Source organism: Scyliorhinus canicula, chromosome 7 (assembly GCF_902713615.1).
Source record: "Scyliorhinus canicula chromosome 7, sScyCan1.1, whole genome shotgun sequence".
NCBI lineage: Eukaryota > Metazoa > Chordata > Chondrichthyes > Carcharhiniformes > Scyliorhinidae > Scyliorhinus > Scyliorhinus canicula.
Genome location: NC_052152.1, coordinates 17,892,086 through 17,912,788, shown reverse-complemented (window position 1 = coordinate 17,912,788; position 20,703 = coordinate 17,892,086). Strand labels below are relative to the sequence as shown.

Below are 20,703 nucleotides of genomic sequence, written 5' to 3'. Positions count from 1 at the left end.
AGAAGAAAACAACCATAACCACAACACCAGAGGAAACAGCCATATCCCTCACCAGAAGAAACAGCCATAACCACCACACCAGAAGAAACAGCCATAACCACCACACCAGAGGAAACAGCCATAACCATCACACAAGACGACACAACCATAATTACCACACCAGAAGTAACAGCCAAAACCACCACATCAGAAGAACCAACCATAACCACCACACCAGAAGAAACAACCATAACGACGACACCAGAAGCAACAACCATAACCACCACACCAGAAGCAATGACGATAACCACCACACCTGAAGAAACAGCCAGAACCGCAACACAGGAAGAAACAACCATACCCACCACACCGGAAGCAACATCCATAACCAACACACCAGAAGAAACAACACAAACCACAACACCAGAAGCACCAACCATAACCACCATACCAGAGGAAACAGCCATAACCACCACACCAGAAGAAACAGCCATAACCACCACACCAGAAGAAACAGCCATAACCACCACACCAGATGAATCAACCATAACCACCACACCAGAAGAATCCACCATAACCACCACACCAGAAGACACAACCATAACGACGACACCAGAAGCAACAACGATAACCACCACACCAGAAGCAACGACGATAACCACCACACCAGAAGACACAACCATAACCACCACACCTGAAGTAAGAACCATAACCACCAAACAGGAAGAATTCACCATAACCACCACACCTGAAGTAAGAACCATAACCACCACACCAGAAAATTCCCACAGAACTGCAACACCAGAAGAAACAACCATAACCACCACACCAGAAGAATCCACCATAACCACAACACCAGAAGCAACAACCATAACCACCACAGCAGAAGAACCAACCATAACCATCACACCTGAAGAAACAATCACAACCAGCACACCTGAAGCAACAACCATAACCAACAGACGGGAAGAATCCACCATATCCACCACACCAGAAGCAACAACCATAACCACCACACCAGACGCAACAACCATAACCACCACACCAGAGGACACAACCATAATTACCACACCAGAAGGAACAGCCATCACCACCGCACTAGAATCAATGACCATAACAACCACACCAGGAGAAACAGCCAGAAACACCAGACCAGAAGAACCAACAATAACCACCACACCAGAAGCAACAGCAATAACCACCAGACAAGAAGCAACCTCACAACCCACAACACCAGAAGCAATAACCATACCCACCACACCGGAAGCAACATCCATAACCACCACACCAGAATCAACAAACATAACAACCAGACCAGAAGAAACAACCCTAACCACCACACCAGAAGCACCAACCGTAACCACCACACCAGAAGAAACAGCTATAACCACCACACCAGAAGAATCAACAATAACCACAACACCAGAAGAAACAGCCATAACCACCACACCAGATGAACCAACCATAACCCCAACACCAGAGACAACAACCATAACCACCACACCAGATGACACAACCATAACGAACACACCAGATGCAACAACCATAACTACCACACCAGAAGCAGCAACCATAACCACCACACCAGAAGCAACAACCATAACCACCACACCAGAAGCAACGACCATAACTACCACACCAGGAGAAACATCCCAAACCACCGCAGCAGTTGCAACAACCATAACTACCACACCAGAACGCACATCCATAGCCACCACACCAGAAGCAACAACCATAACCAACACACCAGAAGAAACAACAACAACCACCACACCAGAAGGAACAACCATAACCACAACATTAGAAGAAACAACCACAACCAGCACACCTGAAGCAACAACCAGAACCACCACACGGGAAGAATCCACCATAACCACCACACCAGAAGCAACAACCATAACCACCACACCAGACGCAACAACCATAATCACCACACCAGAAGACACAGCCATAACCACCACAACAGAAGCAACAACCATAACCACCCCACCAGAAGGACCAACCATACCTCCCACACCCGAAGAAACAACCATAATGACCACACAAGATGCAACAACCATACCAACCACACTAGAATCAATAAACATAACAACCACACCAGAATCACCAACCGTAACCACCACACCACAAGTAATAACCATAACCACCAAACCAGAAGAACCAACCATAACCAACGCACCAGATGCAACAACCATAACTAGCACATCAGAAGCAACAACCATAACCACCACACCAGAAGCAAAGACCATAACTACCACACCAGAAGCAACAACCATAACCACCATACCAGAAGAAACAACCATAACCACCACACCAGAAGAAACGACCATAACCACCCCACCAGAAGCAAAGACCATAACTACCACACCAGAAGACACAACCATACTGACCACAACAGAAGGACCAACCATAACCACCACACCAGGAGAAACAACCCAAACCACCGCAGCAGATGCAACAACTATAACTACTACACCAGAAGCAACAACCATCACCACCACAGCAGAGGCAACAAACATAACCACAACACCAGAAGCAACAACCATAACGACAACACAGGAAGAATCCACCATACCCACCACACCTGTAGTAAGAACCATAACCACCACACCAGAAGATTCCACCAGAACTGCAACACCAGAACAAACAACCATAGCCACTACCCCAGAAGAATCCACCATAACCACAACACCAGGCACAACAACCATAACCACCACACCAGAAGCAACGACCATAACAACCACAACAGAAGACACAACAATACCCACCACAACAGAAGCACCAACCATAACCACCACACTAGGAGCAACAACCCAAACCACCGCAGCAGATGCAACAACCATAACCACCACACCAGCAGAAACAACAACAACCACCATACCAGAAGAACCAACCATAACCACGACATCAGAAGAAATAACCACAACCAGCATACCTGAAACAACAACCATAACCACCACACGGGAAGAATCCACCATAACCACCACGCCAGAAGCAACAACCATAACCACCACACCAGAAGCAACAGCCATAACCACCACACCAGAAGCAACAAAAATAACAACCACTCCGGAAGCAACATCCATAACCACCACACCAGAAGCAACACCCATAACCACCACACCAGGAGAAACAACCATAACCACCACACCAGAAGCAACAACCATAACCACCGCACCAGAGGCAACAAACATAACCACAACACCGGAAGCAACAACCATAACCACCACACCAGAAGACACAACCATAACGATGACACCAGATGCAACAACCATAACTACCATACCAGAAGCAACGACCAGAACCACCACACCAGAAGGACTAACCATAACCACCACACCAGGAGAAACAACCCAAACAACCGCAGCAGATGCAACAACCCAAACCTCAACACCAGAAGGAACAACCATAAAGACCACACAGGAAGAATCCACCGTAACCACCACACCAGAAGCAACAACCATAACGACAACACAGGAAGAATCCACCATAACTACCACACCTGAAGTAAGAACCATAACAACCACACCAGAAGATTCCACCAGAACTGCAACACCAGGAGAATCCACCATATCCACAACACCAGACACAACATCCATAACCACCACACCAGAAGAAACAACAACCACCACACCAGAAGCAACAACCATAACCACATCAGAAGAAACAACCACAACCAGTACACCTGAAGCAACAAACTTAACCACCACACGGCAAGAATCCACCATAACCCCAACACCAGAAGCAACAACCATAACCACCACACCGGACACAACAACCATAACCACCACATCAGATGACACAACCATAACGACCACACCAGATGCAACAACCATAACTACCACACTGGAAGAAACAAACATAACCACCACACCAGAAGCAACAACCATAACCAACACACCAGAAGAAACAACAACAACCACCACACAAGATGCAACAACCATAACCACCATACCAGAATCAACAAAAATAATAACCAGTCCGGAAGAAACAAGCATAACCACCACACCAGAAGAAACAACCATAACCACCACACCAGAATCAAAGACCATAACTCGTACACCAGAAGACACAACCATAACCACCACACCAGAAGCAACAACCATAACCACCACACCAGAAGCAACAACCATAACCACCACACCAGAAGCAACAACCATAACCACCGCACCAGAGGCAACAACCATAACCACAACACCAGAAGAAACAACCACAACCATCACACCAGATGCAACAAACATAACCACCATATTTGAAGCAACACCCATTACTACCACACCTGAAGCAACAACCAGACGTTCCACACCAGAAGCAGCAACAATAACCAACATATCAGAAACAACTACACAAACCAGAACCATAGCAATAACCATAACCACCACACCAGAAGAAACAACCATAACCACCACACCAGAAGAAACAACCATAACCACCACACCAGAAGAAACAACCATAACCACCACACCAGAAGAAACAACCATAACCACCACACCAGAAGAAACAACCATAACCACCACACCAGACGAAACAACCATAACCACCACACCAGAAGAAACAACCATAACCACCACAGCAGAAGAAACATCTCAAACTACCGCACCAGAATCAACAACGATAACCTCCACACCAAAAGCAACAAAAATAACCACCACACCAGTAACAACAACACAAACCACCAGAACCGTAGCAATGACCACAACCACGATACCGGAAGAAACAACAATAACCACCACCCCGGGAGCAACAAAAATAACCATCACACCAGAAGGGACAGCCATAACCACCAGAATGGAAACAACGACCATAACCACCACACCAGCAGAACAAACCCAAACCACCACAGCAGAAGGAACAACGCAAATCACTAGAACTGAAGCAATAACCAAAACCACCAAACCAGAAGAAACAACCGTATCCACCACACCCGAAGGAACAACCAAAACCTCCAAACCAGAAGCAACAACCAAAACCACCAAACCAGAAGAAACAACCGTATCCACCACACCCGAAGGAACAACCAAAACCTCCAAACCAGAAGCAACAACCAAAACCACCAAACCAGAAGAAACAACCATAACCACCACACGAGAAGCAGCAACCATAACCTCCACACCAGAAGAAACAACCATAACCACCACACCAGAAGAAACAACCATAACCAGCAGAACAGAAGCAAAAGCCATAACTACCAGAACAGAAGCAATAACCGTAACCAGCAGAACAGAAGAAACAACCATAACCACCACACCTGAAGCAACAACGATAAATACTTCATCAGAAGCATCAACACAAACCAGCACGCCGGAAACAACAATCATAACCAGCACACCAGGAGAAATAACACAAACCACCAGACCAGAAATAACCAGCATACCCAAGGCAACAACCATAGCTTCCACACCAGCAATCTCACCAGGAACTTTGACCCCATCCCTAACACCAGAGCAGACAGTCCCTACCACAATACCGTTGGCCCACACAATTCCAACACTCAAACCAACCACAATTACCTCAATGTTCACACCGACTACCAGCACGTTAAGTTCTTCACCAACTTCAATCCGTCCAACTATCATGTCAACTACTGTTATCCTAACTACCACACCAAACATAACTACCCCAACTTCCACACCAACCCCAGTCACCACACCAACCACCACAACCCTCACTACTTTATCCACCACCACTATCACAACCACAACTACCGCCACCTCTCTTTCCGCCTGTGGTAAGTAAATTGAATATTGGCACTCTTGCTATATTAAGACTTTTTAATGATTGCGAGCAAGCTTTTTTTTTTAAATAATTTTTATTGTATTTTTTTGAAAAATATATAACAGAACAATAATAATAACAATAACAATAATAAACACCCCCCGGCACCCGTAACAGCGCATGTAACGAACCCCCCCCCCCCCCCACACCCAATAAACAACAAAATAAATTAAAAATAAGCAATTAATTTAATACCCCCCTGAGACCACCCCCCCCCCTTCCCCCCCTTCCCCCCCCCCCCCCCCCCCGCCCGGGTTGCTGCTGCTGCTGACCTAGTTCCTTATCGTTGAGCCAGAAAGTCGAAGAAAGGCTGCCACCTCCTAAAGAACCCTTGTATTGACCCCCTCAGGGCGAATTTGACCCTCTCCAGCTTAATGAATCCCGCCCTGTCATTGATCCAGGTCTCCACACTCGGAGGTCTCGCATCTTTCCACTGCAGCAAGATCCTCCGCCGGGCTACTAGCGACGCAAATGCCAAAACATCGGCCTCTTTCGCCTCCTGCACTCCCTGCTCCACCCCAACCCCAAATATCGCAAGTCCCCAGCCTGGCTTGACCCTGGACCCTACCACCCTCGACATCGTCCTCGCTACCCCCTGCCAGAATTACCCCAGTGCCAGGCATGCCTAAAACATGTGGGCATGGTTTGCTGGGCTCCCCGAACACCTAATGCACCTGTCCTCACCCCCATAAAACTTGCTCATCCTCGTCCCGGACATATGAGCCCTGTGCAGTACCTTGAACTGGGATGAGGCTAAGCCTCGCACATGAAGAGGAGGAGTTCACCCTCTCCAGGGCATCCGCCCATGTCTCCTCCTCAATCTGCTCCCCCAGCTCCACTTCCCACTTAGCCTTCATCTCCTTTGCCGACGCCACCTCCACCTCCTGCATCACCTGGTAGATGTCAGACACCTTCCCATCCCCGGCCCACACCCCTGAAAGCACCCTATCCCTTACCCCCCGAAGGGAACCCCTCCATCTGCCGCCTAGCAAACGCCTTGACCTGAAGGTACCTGAACATATTCCCTGGAGGGAGCTCAAACGCCTCCTCCAGTTCACCAAGGCTCGCAAACCTCCCGTCTATGAACAGGTCTCCCAACTTCCTAATGCCCGCCCTGTGCCACCCCAGGAACCCGCCGTCAATGTTCCCTGGGACAAACCGGTGGTTCCCCTGCAGCGGGGCCTCCACCGAGCCCCCCACTTCCCCCCTGTGTCGCCTCCACTGCCCCCACACTTTGAGGGTAGCCGCCACCACCGGGCTCGTAGTGTACCTCGTTGGAGGGAGCGGCAACGGCGCCGTTACCAGTGCCTTCAGGCTCGTGCCTTCACAGGACGCCATCTCCATCCGTTTCCATGCTGCCCCCTCCCCGTCCATTACCCACTTACGTACCATCGAGGCATTAGCCGCCCAATAGTACCCAGAGAGGTTGGGCAGCGCCAGCCCCCCTCTACCCCTGCCCCGCTCCAAAAAGACCCTCCTCACCCTCGGAGTCCCATGCACCCAAACAAATCCCGTGATGCTGCTGTTCACCCTCCTAAAAAAGGCCCTCGGAATGAAAATGGGGAGGCACTGAAACAAAAACAAAAACCTCGGGAGCACCATCATTTTAACGGACTGTACTCTATCCGCCAACGACAGCGGCAGCATGGCCCACCTTTTAAACTCCTCCTCCATCTGCTCCACCAACCTAGTAAAATTGAGCTTGTGGAGAGTCCCCCAACTCCTAGCCACCTGAACCCCCAGGTACCTAAAACTCCTCACTGCCGTCTTTTGCGGGAGCCTACCAATCCCCTCCTCCTGATCTCCCGGGTGTACGACAAACAGCTCAGTCTTGCCCAGGTTCAATTTATAGCCCGAGAAACTCCCAAACTCAGCAAGAATCTCCATCACCTCCGGCATTCCCCCCACTGGGTCTGCTACATACAGCAGCAAGCCATCTGCATACAGCGACACTTGGTGCTCCTCCCCACCTCGCACCAAACCCCTCCACCTCCCTGACTCCCTGAGAGCCATGGCAAGAGGCTCAATTGCCAACGCAAAAAGCAAGGGGGACGGGGGGGCACTCCTGCCTCGTCCCACGGTGGAGCCTGAAGTATTCGGACCTCCTCCCATTTGTCGCTACACTCGCCATCGGGGCCTCGTACAGCAACCTCACCCATTTAATAAACCCCACCTAAAACCCAAACCTCTCCAACACCTCCCACAAGTACCCCCACTCAACCCTATCAAAGGCCTTCTCCGCATCCAATGCCACCACAATCTCCGCCTCTCCTTCTGCCGCCGACATCATTATCATATTTAGCAGCCTTCGCATGTTAGTGTTCAGCTGCCTCCCCTTCACAAAACCAGTCTGATCTTCATGTATCACCCCCGGCACACAGTCCTCTATTCTAGTGGCCAAGATCTTCGCCAGCAACTTGGCGTCCACATTCAGCAGTGAAATGATCCATACTGCAAGGTGTCCTTATCTCGCTTCAGGATCAGGGAAATCAGCGCCCGTGACATCGTCGGGGGCAAAACACCCCCCTCCCATGCCTCGTTAAAGGTCCGAACCAACAGGGGGCCCAACAGGTCCGCATATTTCTTATAAAATTCAACCGGGAACCCTTCCCCGACTGCATGTGGCCAATCCCACTGACCAGCTCCTCCAACTCGATCGGCACCCCCAGTCCCTCCACCTGCTCCTCCTGCACCCTTGGAAATCGCAGCCTGTCCAAAATTCTCTCCATTCCCCCTCCCACCACTGGCGGCTCCGACCGGTACAGTTCCCTGTAGAAGTCCCTAAAGACCCCATTGGCCTCTGCCCCCTGCCGCACCACATTCCCACCCCTATCCCTCACTCCACCAATCTCCCTAGCCGCGTCCCGCTTACGAAGCTGATGCACCAGCATCCTGCTCGCCTTCTCTCCATACTCGTAGACCGCTCCCTGCACCTTCCTACACTGTGTCTCCGCCTTTCTGGTGGTCAATAAATCAAACATGGCCTGCAGGCTACGCTGCTCCCCCAGCAATCCCTCCTCCGGGGCCTCCGCATACCTCCTATCTACACTCAACAGCTCCCCCACCAATCTCTCCCTCTCCCTCCTCTCCCCACTCTCCCTATGGGCTCGGATGGAGATCAACTCCCCCCTAATCACTGCCTTCAGAGCCTCCCACACCATCCCCACCCGGACCTCCCCAGTATCATTGACCTCCAGGTACCTCTTGATACATCCCCGGACCCTCCTACATACCTCCTCATCAGCCAACAACCCCACGTCCAGACGCCAAAGCGGGCGCTGGTCCCGCACCTCCCCCATCTCCAGATCCACCCAATGCGGAACATGGTCCGAAATCGCTATAGCCGAATATTCGGCCTCCTCCACCCTCGGGACCAGTCCCCTACTCAGAACAAAGAAATCAATACGGGAATAAACCCTGTGCACATGGGAGAAAAAAGAGTACTCCCGAGCCCTCGGCCTCCCAAACCTCCAGGAATCCACTCCTCCTATCTGGTCCATAAACCCCCTCAACAGCGAGCAGGCTTTTCTAACAGCCATGTTCGTTTAGATCCTGTCATGCCTGTAACCCAGTATTCTCAGGATGGGTTTTAATGGAATTCATGAGTTAAGCTCTATTTTGCCAAAGCTCTGCCTTATGTTCACTGCCAGATAACTAAATGGAAAGGAACATTTGCATGTATAAAGAGCACCGGATATCTCAAAGCGTTTTTACAGCCAGTGAAGTACTTTTTGAAGTGTAGTCACAGCTGTAAATTAGGTAATTGCCACTCAGGAAGCTTCCGCAAGCACCAATGTGACGATGGGTAGACAATCGGTTTTATGTGATGTTTCTCCCATAATTCTTTGAAATAGCGCCATTGGGGTATTTTACACCCGATCGAGCGGGGAGATAGGGCATGGGTTTGGCATCTTACCCAAAGGACAGTCCCTCCAATAGTGCAGTACACCCTCAGTACTCCACTGGAATTTCAGCTTTGATTTTTCTGTTCAAATTCTGGAGTGCTTCTTGAATCCAGATCTTTATGGCTTAGAGGCGAGAGTACGACCAACTGGACCATAACTGATAAAGAATTGCCAGAAAGAGGGGATTTTCAGCGGCAGTCTTCCCATTTACTGCTTAGTCTCTGATCATTAAGGCGCTGACCATTGGGTAGGAGCCTCACCTGCCTATTTTGGATTACGCCATTTTGATTGTCATCCTGTGTGCCTGCCAGAAATCAGCATGCACCAAATGAATAGTCATGAATGATGTCCCAAACCCGCGGATCTACCCTCTACACCCTTCTCGTCCACCAACCCCCGCTACCCAGCCCCCAATCACGCGCTTTCCTTCCAGCTGTTGGCCAGACTGTCCAGCATGACATCACTCGAAGGTAAATGTGTCATGTGATCCAGTCTTAGCTGCACTTTTGCTTTGAGCAGAGCACACACTCACACACAGACCTGATACCTTCAAGCTTTGTACCTATGCATATCTGTTCTTGTGTCTAGTCTAAATAAATGAACCCACAATGTATTTATGCAATACCTTCTGAGTGATTAGATATTATTCATTATTGTAACACAACAGGCCCAGCTGATACATTTTCTCTCTATCTGCTCCATCAATTCCTTTCAAAATTCCCAAAACCGCATCCTTCCATATTCCACATTTACCTCCATAGCCAGAGGCACTGCAATTAAACTTAAGGTGAAACAATTTAGACATTTCCCAGGAACGGGTTAAGGTACCTAATAAATGGCAATCTGTCTTTTAAATTAAGAAGCGGACCAGCCCTCATTGGCAAATAATTCTTTCTGTTTCTCAGTTCCCATCAGGTTGATCCGTATCCATTTAATTAGTGTGAGAAGTACAGAAATGTCAGTTACCTGGAAGGTGAAGAACGCACAGGCTGGCGTCAGTTACAAAGTCACTCTCTTCCGTGGTGCTGCAAAAATGTTGACCGTTACAACTTCTGTAAAAAAGGCAGTGTTCAGGCGACTGCTGCCTGATGTGAAATATCGGATTCTTGTATCGGTGGAAAGTTGCACACAACAGCGGACATTAGAAGTGACAGTCCGGACACGTAAGTCTTCAACATTAGCGCTTGAATGACAAAATATGACTCGTTTTCCTTCTTTATTTTCCCGCCTTATCCTTGTTAATCATCAGTCAACTGTGAAAAAGTGGAGGACTTGCCACTGGCACAGGCAGGTTATGCATGCGTTTCCTGTTCCTCATGATGGTTTGCCAATGTTATGGGTCATGATGTGGAGAGATGCCGGCGTTGGACTGGGGTGAGCCCAGTAAGAAGCCTTACAACACCAGGTTAAAGTCCAACAGGTTTGTTTAGAATCACTAGCTTTCGGAGCACTGCTCACAGATAAGTAAAAGGAAAGGAACATTTGCATCCTGAAGGAGCAGTGCTCCGAAGGCTAGTGATTCGAAACAAACCTGTTGGACTTTAACCTGGCGCTATAGGACTTCTTACAATGTTATGGGTGGTCTGCGATTCCCCGAACTCAAAAGCTACAAATAGCTGAATCAACTGTTCATTCTACTGGAAATTAATGCTCATGGGGGCCTTCTGAGGTCTAACCACCCCCCCCCCCCCCCCCGTTCAGATTCCAAGGGTGCTGTGTTCCTAGAAGCAGCACAGACCTTGATTAATTCTATAGTTTTCAAGCTCTCAGATCCCAAGTTGAGTGGCACCCGACCGTTTCCTCTTCATTTGCCTCATTGGTGTCTTCAATTATTTTCAGCAGTGCTGATGTTCTGCGCTGGAAGGCTCAATCCCCTTCCAGCTGCCTCTTAAGCTTTCAACATTCGTTCACCCATTGCTTGCCTGTGTCTTTCCCAAGATGGCATTTGATGTTTGGCGGGACAATGGTCTGTTTCCACCGATGCCTGGGACGGTGGGGATTATCTTATGGAAGGGGTGGGTAGGGCGGGATGGTTGGACAGCCTGGGCCTGTATCCATTGGAGGTTAGCGGATTGAGAGGCAGTCGTACTGAAACAAACAAGATCCTGGGGCGATCCTGAGGGTGGATCCCGTGTGGGGAAGGGGGGGGGGTACACAGTTTAAAAATAAGGGGGTCTCCCATTGAAGACAAATGTAACAATAATGATCACTTATTGTCACAAATAAGCTTCAATGAAGTTACTGTGAAAAGCCCCTATTTATTTATCCAGAGAGTCTTTGGAATTCTCTTCCCCAGAGGCAGGGTTATTTATAGAATCAAAACCATCAAATCCCTACAGCGGGAAAGGAGGTCGAATGGCCTACTCCTGCTTCGAGTTTGTATGTTCGTATGTATATATGTTTGTATGTACACATGTTCGTATGTATATCTGTTTGCATGTACACATATTTGCATGTATATATTTGTATGTCCATATGTTTGTATATATGCATGTATGTATGTACATATGTTTGTATGTATATTTGTTTGTATGTACATATGTCCATATATATATTTGTTTGGATGTACATATGTTCATATGTATATGTGTTTGTATGTACACACGCTCCTACATATATGTGTGTATGTACATATGTTCATACGTATATATGTTTGTTTGGAATCAGTGGTAAAGGCAATCCATTTGTAGTAGGGTTGACGATGGTGGTTTTCATGTTCCCCAGAAAGTAAAGCCATTTTAGTGCAGTGGGAGTCAGAGTCAGATCAATGATCCCTCTAGAGTTCCAACCTGCCCAAAACTGAAATTCTGTTGTGTGGAGACAACGCTGCCACCATATGTACAGGTAGCACGTGAGGGTTGTGGCAGTGAGCTTATGGTTGATGCTGCAGTGGTCAACGCTGCCTGGTGTGACTCAGGTGCCCGACTCTGGTATGGCAGTCCCTGCTGCATTTGTTTCGGAGGAAGTCAGTGTGCTGAGAAAGTGATGCACCTACTGAAGCAGATGGAGGGTGAGCACCTCACTAGTTGGGAGCTGCCCGATTTGAGGTGGGTGGTGGGTTCGACCAGTGGGTATGATGGTCTTTCTTACGGAATGGAAGAGCCCATAGCACCTGCACTCTGTGCCAATTGATCTGGGTTTAACACTCGTAACCACTCTCTCCTGTGTTGTGTTAACGCAACGAAACTGGAGTGTCCTCTCCAGAGCGTTATAGAGACCCTGGGCTGCCCAAATATCAGGGGCTCCCTCTCAACCTCATTGGTTAAGTTCAAAGGAAAGCAAAGCACTATGTTTGGCATCGGTTTAGCTTGAGAATTTCCAGAAAGATAACACATTTAGACTTCAGTCCACCTTTGATCTCCACTCTAGATTTTATGTCACGGTTTACTCCCTTAACCTTCATCCCTCCTGCAGATATCCACAAGGCAGTGAAGCAATTCACCCAGAGCTGGGAGTCTGGTCAGTGAGTGCCATGACATGTCCACATTTTGATAATTAGCCTGGCCGCTGCATGTCTGGGAGGCCAAACCTCCTCCGAGCTGCTCTGCAGCTTCAGCCTGGGACTCGAGGGATGTAATTTCTGTGTGACCCCCATGTGGAGGAGCAGCTGAGGACCTGCTGATGGACAGGCTATGTACTGACAGGGACAGGCTTACATATTAAGAACAAAGAACAAAGAAAAGTACAGCACAGGAACAGGCCCTTCGGCCCTGCAAGCCCGTGCTGACCATGCTGCCCGTCTAAACTAAAATCTTCTACATTTTCTGGGTCCGTATCCCTCTATTCCCATCCTATTCATGTATTTGTCCAGATGCCCCTTAAACGTCACTATCGTCCCTGCTCCCACCACCTCCGGCAGCGAGTTCCAGGCACCCACTACACTCTGTGTAAAAAAACTTGCCTCGTATATCTCCTCTAAACCTCGCACCTTAAACCTATGTCCTCTAGTAATTGACCCCTCTACCCAGGGGAAAAGCCTCTGACTATCCACTCTGTCTATGGCCCTCATAATTTTGTAGACCTCTATCAAGTCGCCCCTCAATCTCCGTCATTCCAGTGAGAACAAACCGAGTTTATTCAACCGCTCCTCATAGCTAATGCCCTCCATACCATGCAACATCCTGGTAAATCTCTTCTGAACCCTCTCTAAAGCCTCCACATCCTTCTGGTAATGTGGCGACCAAAATTGAACACTATACTCCAAGTGTGGCCTAACTAAGATTCTATACAGCTGCAACATGACTTGCCAATTTTTATACTCAATGCCCCGGCCAATGAAGACAAGCATGCCGTATGCCTTCTTGACTACCTTCTCCACCTGTGTTGCCCCTTTCAGTGACCTGTGGACCTGTATACCTAGATCTCTCTGACTTTTAATAATCTTGAGGGTTCGACCATTCACTGTATATTCCCTACCTGCCAAAATGCATTACCTCACATTTGTCCAGATTAAACTCCATCTGCCATCTCTTCGCCCAAGTCTCCAAACGATCTAAATCCTGCTGTATCCTCTGACAGTCCTCATCGCTATCCGCAATTCCACCAACCTTTGTGTCGTCTGCAAACTTGCTAATCAGACCAGTTACATTTTCCTCCAAATCATTTATTATATACTACGAACAGCAAAGGTCCCAGCACTGATCCCTGCGGAACACCACTGGTCACAGCCCTCCAATTTGACTCTCTTTTTCACATTGTTGCTAGCCAGGGGTGCGGCCAGGAAATGAGAACGAGCACACAAAAGCCAAAAGCATGCTCACTCTCCTCACCCAATAGGCACTACACCAGTACCAGTGTCATCATTTAAAGGCCTTGAGTTCAATCAATGCGCCGCCCCTTGAAAAGTGGCATAGTCTAGGAGAATGCTGCAAGCTGTATCCATGGCATCAGGCCAATGCCTGAGGTCTGCCCCGCGATGCTCCGTCCCCGACCGGCTGTGTTCCCGATGGCGTGGGACTCCCTTGGTCTCATCCGTCTGGAACTCAACGTGGCGGCTAAGGACTCAGTCCAGGTCCGCTACAGTCGGGGGAGAGCTGATCTGCGAGCAAGGGGGGGGGGCATTATTCAGGGCTGGGGATCCAGATCAAAGGAATGTCTTCACTTTGATAAAAACTTATTTTCATCAACTTTGTGAAAAGGGGCTTTTCAATTATTCTTAATTCCTCCCCTAGGAAGCCATAATGCACAGTCTTGTCCGCTGCGGCCACACAATAATAACAGGAATCATGGGAATATTGTATGATATGTACACTTTGCATTTTACTCAACATGCTTTCGTCCCACTTTCCAAAGGTGCCCGCGTGTTTAAAGCCAAAACAAGGATTAGAAACAGACGTTTCTTAAGTGAATATCGAGACCAAACAAGCCCAATATACAGAAGATTTGTAAAGGACTTCATTGAAGATGTAAGCCGCTTTTCATCATTAGCTCTTGTATGTGGAAAGAATGAAATAATGATTAATTGAGAAGAGAGATGAACCCAGTATGTATTTGTTTTTGTCGCTGTAAAAGAATGATGAGCCATTATTCGTGTGACCCGGATGAAATTATGATGAATACTCCGTGTGTTGAAATGCTCTGGTTGTTCTCTCCTCCCATATTAATGATGTGGAGATGCCGGTGTTGGACTGGGGTGAGCACAGTAAGACGTCTTACAACACCAGGTTAAAGTACAACAGATTTGTTTCAAATCACTAGCTTTCGGAGCCCTGCTCCTTCCTCAGGTGAATGAAGAGGTATGTTCCAGAAACATATTCATAGACAAAGTCAAAGATGCAAGACAATGCTTTGAATGCGAGCATTTGCAGGTAATTTAGTCTTTACAGATCCAGAGAGAGGGGTAACCCCAGGTTAAAGAGGTGTGAATTGTCTCAAGCCAGGACAGTTGGTAGGATTTTGCAAGCCCAGGCCAGATGGTGGGGGGTGGATGTAATGCGACATGAATCCAAGATCCCGGTTGAGGCCGCACTCATGCGTGCGGAACTTAGCTATAGGTTTTTGCTCGGCAATTCTGCGTTGTCGCGTGTCCTGAAGGCCGCCTTGGAGAACTCTTACCCGGAGATCAGAGGCTGAATGCCCTTGACTGCTGAAGTGTTCCCCAACTGGAAGGGAACATTCCTGCCTGGTGATTGTTGCACGATGCCCGTTCATTCGTTGACGCAGTGTCTGCATGGTTTTGCCAATGTACCACGCTTCGGGTAATCCTTTCCTGCAACGTAAGAGGTAGACTCCATCGGTCGAGTCGCACGAGTATGTGCCGCGTACCTGGCGGGTGGTGTTACCACATGAATCCAAGGTCCCGGTTGAGGCCGTACTCATGTGTACAGAACTTCTGTTCGCCGAACAGAAAGTTATAGCCAAGTTCTGCACACAGCAGTCCTCCTCACCGCACAGGACTCTTCAACCGACGTTATATACCAGATACATCGATGACATTTTTTTGCGAAGAATCACTGAAACGACTACACGATGACATCAATATGTTCCATCCTACCAACAGACTCACCATGGACTACTCTCCAAAATCAGTTGCATAACAAACCTGTTGGACCTTAACCTGGTGTTGTAAGACTTCTTACTGTGCTCACCCCAGTCCAATACCAGCATCTCCACGTCAATAGCAAAGGAAGGAAACTTGAGGTTGGGAGGGAGCAGAACAGCAGAAGAAAATCTGGGTCCAATCTTTAGTCACTGACTAATTATGTTTCCTTTCAGTTGGTCAGCAGGTTATCCTCAAGATTGAGACGTCTACACCAGCTGTTCAGACTGAGAATTCTCATAATTGGTCTGATTCCAGGGAGTGTGACTGTAGATTTTGACATTGTGTTGTCAACGGATGAAAATGTCACTTTGAGCGAAACTAGAGAAATATTTACCGATTCCTTAAGCAAGAGTACACAGTTTGACATTGATCTTGGAAACACGACTCTGGCAGGTAAGGACAACGACATTTCAATCAATGTAAAACGGCAGCAGATATATCCAGGTGGTACAATATAACATAAGAACAAAGAGCAGCACAGGAACAGGCTCTTCGGCCCTCCAAGCCTCTACCATTCATGCTACCACCCTTGGCCAAAACTCTCAGTACTTCCTATCTCTCTGTTTCTTTGTCTCTTCCTTTGGTCCAATCCTTTTCTGTTGCCCCATCATTAGTTGCTGTGCCATCACCTACTGAAGTGATTCCACTTTGGAATTTCCACCTAAAGTTCCCCTTCCCATCCACCTCCCCCTTGTCCAGGTTATTTAAAATAGCCCATTAAACCCAACTCTGTTTTGATTACCTCACCTAACATCTCCTTTTCCTCTGTATCCTATTTTGTCTGAATGTGCCTCTGAGAAATACAAAAGAAAAAAGACCAATACAGCATAGGAACAGGCCCTTCAGCCCTTCAAACCTGCGCCAAACATGTGTCCTATCTAGACAACCGCCTGTAACCTTCTATACCCTGTCTGTTCATGTCCAGATAAGTCTTAAAGGTCGCTAATGTATAGGCTTCAACCATCTCACTTGGCAATCATTCCAGGCCACCATCACCCTCTGTGTAAAAAACCTCCCCCCACTCATCGCCACTGAACCTATCCCCCCTCGCTTTAAACTTGTGGCCCCTTGTAATTTTCAATTCCACCCTGGGAAAAAGCCTTCAGCTGTTCACCCTATCTATACCTCTAATCATTTTGTAAATTTCTATCAGGCCCCCCCCCCCCCGCAGCCACTCTGACGCAGACATGGGGAGGACATGCAGATTCTACACAGACAGTGGCCCAAGCCGGGAATCAAACCTAGGACCCTGGAGCTGTGAAACAACTGTGCTAACCACTGTGCTACTGAGTTGCTCCAATCTATATGCAGTTTAAAGTCACCCATAATCTCAGGTGTTCCGTTTTCACATTCATCTCTGATTCCCTGTCTAATGCTATTCTCAACAGTACCATTGCAGTTTGGTGGTCTGTAAACCACCCCTACAAATGTTTTTTGCCCCTTGGTGTTTCTTAACTCGACCCAGGCAGATTCCACATCATCTGTACTAATATTTTTCCTCAATATTGTATCAATATTTTTAATCAATGATGCAACTCCACCACCTTTTCCTTTCTGTCTGTCCTTCCTAAAAACAAAATAGCCCTCAATGTTTAGTTCCCATCCTTGGTCACCTTGGAGTGATGTCTCCATAATCCCAACTATATCCCAACTAGGGGCTGGTTTAGCACAGTGGGCTAAACAGCTGGTTTGTAATGCAGAGCAAGGCAGCAGCATGGGTTCAATTCCCATACCAGCCTCCCCAAACAGGTGCTGGAATGTGATGACTAGGGGCTTTTCACAGTAACTTGATTGAAGCCTACTTGTGACAATAACCGATTATTATTAGATCATATCCATTTGCATCCATTGGTGCAACAAATTCATCCATTTTATTTTGAATGCTCCGCGCGTTCAGGTACAAAACATTAAGGCTGGTCCTTTTAATGGAGCTTGTCCTGTCCTTACTATTTTCTAGTGTTACTATCTGATTCAGGCCCTTGATTTCTCTGCCTATCATTTTTTCTATTCTCCTTTCTGTCTTTTTCTCTTGTTATCGATTCCCCTTGCTCTGAATCCTTACATAGGTTCCCATCTCCCTGCCATATTAGTTTAAACACTCCACAACCACTCGAGCAAGTATCCCCCAACCAGTCCCGGTCCTGCCCAGGTAACCCGTTCAGTTTGTCCCCTTTACGTTAAGCATTACTCCAGTTTCCATTACGTTTAACATGACTCTAACCAGTGGGGAGTTTCCCCTGATTCCCAGAAAGCCAATTTTGCTCGGGCTCCTTAATTCCACGCTCAGTCAAATGCAGTCTTGATGTGAAGGACGGTTATTCTCACACCACCTCTGGAATTCAGCCCCTGTCCCCACATTTGGACTGAAGCTGAGTGACTCTGGGAGAATCCAAATTGAGCATCAGTCAGTAACGTATTGCTGAGCAAATGCCACTAGATGGCAGTGTCCACAGCACCTTCCATCATTTTGCTGATGAAATTTTAAAAGATGAAATGAAAATCGCTTATTGTCACAAGTAGGCTTCAAATGAAGTGACTGTGAAAAGCCCCTAGTCGCCACGATCTAGATTAGACTGATGGGTGGTGGGATGGGGGAGGGGGATGGGGGGGGGGGGGGGGGGGGAGGTGGCAGAGGAGGAGGGGACCATTACCTGGATTAAAGCTGTCGTGCGTTTTTGGGCAGGACACACATGATCAGGCAGATGGCACTGTTGTAGCTGTACTGGAACAACAACATGGTTGGGCCTCGGCGAGATCTGGAGCACAACTCTCCAGTACTCTGTACTCCTGGAATGTAGTCAGGTCCCACAGTCTTTGCCGAATGCAATGCCTTTCTCCCTTTCATGATATTATGTGGAGTGAATCGATTTGACTGAAATCTGACATCTATAACAGTCAGGACCTCAGGAAGATGCTGGGACGGTACTTTTGGCCAAAGATGGTTGCAAGTTCTTTTGCACTGATGTGCTTGTCTCCGCCAACATTGACAATTGGGATATGTTGCTCCTCTGGTTAGCTAATCAAATGTCTATCATCATTCACAACACGTCAGGACTGCCGTTTACTGAACTGAGTAACCTATTCCTGTTCTTGTACTGTCAGGAAAGTTGCAACAGTAAAAATAGAAAGATCAGGTGGTTTTAGTTTAGACGGGCAGCATGGTCGGCACAGGCTTGGAGGGCCGAAGGGCCTGTTCCTGTGCTGTACTTTCCTTTGTCCTTTGTTCTTTGATAAAGTGGGGGTGATTGAACGAATAGGCTTTCTCTTATATTCTGAACAAGAATGGTGCTATCAGTCCACATTGGATTGAGGCTGGGAGGACTTGTTGGTCTTTATTGAAACGTACTAATTCTTTAATTCATTTTAAGAAAATAATTTGCAAAGGAATCCATTTTCCAACACAGATCTTTCCCTTTTCATTACAGACAGAGACAGCTGCCAGTCAGGGCTGAATGACTGTTCAGGCAATGGAACTTGTATGAGACAGAACGCAACCTACACCTGTCAGTGTAATGCTAGGTTCAATGACACAAGCCCCAGTGTACCTGGAAGGATGTGTGAAGGTAGGCCAGAGCCTGAGTTTAATATTGATTTTAATCATTGGGTTTGTATTGATTCCAGGAGGCGCGGATTAAAGGGCCAAACTGGTTTCATCATAGCATTTACAGTGCACAAGGAGGCCATTCGGCCCATCAGGTCTGCACCGGCCCTTGGAAAGAGCACCCTACCAAGGCCCACACCTCCACCCTATCCCCACCCAAACTTTTTTGGACATTAAGTATAATTTAGCATGGCCAATCCACCTAACCTGATAGAATCACAGAGTCCTTACCAGGCAGAAGGAGGCCATTTGGCCCATCGAGTCTGCACCAACCCCTCTTGAAGAGCACTACCTAGGCCCATGCCCTCTCTTTACCCCCATAACCCAGTAACCCAACTTAGCCTTTTGGACATTAAGGGCAATTTAGCATGGCCAATCCACCTAATCTGGACATCTTTGGACTATGGGAGGAAACCGGAGCACCCGGAGGAAACCCACGCAGACACGGGGAGAATGTGCAAAGTCCACACAGCCACCAAGGTCGGAATTGACCCCGGGTCCCAGGCGCTGAGAAGCAGCAGTGCTAACCACTGTGCCACCGTGCCGCCCAACATGTCAGGACAGTTTTGGTTCATCCCAAAACTGACAATAAAGTCGCTACTGCGGCACACAAAACAAACGTCTCGGCCCAGGACTATCGGGAACTGTTGGTCCGGGTCTGGGAGCTAAATTTAAAGGTCTTGCTGATGAATCCAGCTGGGTGGGCCTCTGCCTGCTTACGTGGTAAATTGTACTCTATGTAGCCCACAGAGAGATCAATCAGCGACCCCTCATGGTCTTATGAGTTTTATCACATCCGTCCCCCACTCAAGTCCAGATCATTCCCTCTGCTGTCTCGGTGGCGTGGCTTCATACGTCACTTGGCTCAAGGCCTCAAGTCAGCCGCATGTTGAGCCGAATTG

At 47.9% G+C, this 20,703-nt stretch overlaps 1 protein-coding gene across 1 annotated transcript in view; it reads left to right on the top strand.

Annotated features, from left to right (window-relative positions):
• Positions 1-48: 48 nt before the first annotated feature.
• Positions 49-20,703, top strand: part of LOC119968651 (mucin-2-like) — a gene marked incomplete at its 5' end in the record, with an annotated part of 155,397 nt that continues 134,742 nt past the window's right edge. The window contains 6 exons of the mRNA XM_038801271.1: positions 49-268; positions 782-5,707; positions 10,565-10,822; positions 14,952-15,064; positions 16,374-16,593; positions 19,626-19,763. Coding sequence (XP_038657199.1) covers positions 49-268; positions 782-5,707; positions 10,565-10,822; positions 14,952-15,064; positions 16,374-16,593; positions 19,626-19,763 — 5,875 coding nt within the window. The remainder of the gene's footprint in view (positions 269-781; positions 5,708-10,564; positions 10,823-14,951; positions 15,065-16,373; positions 16,594-19,625; positions 19,764-20,703) is intronic.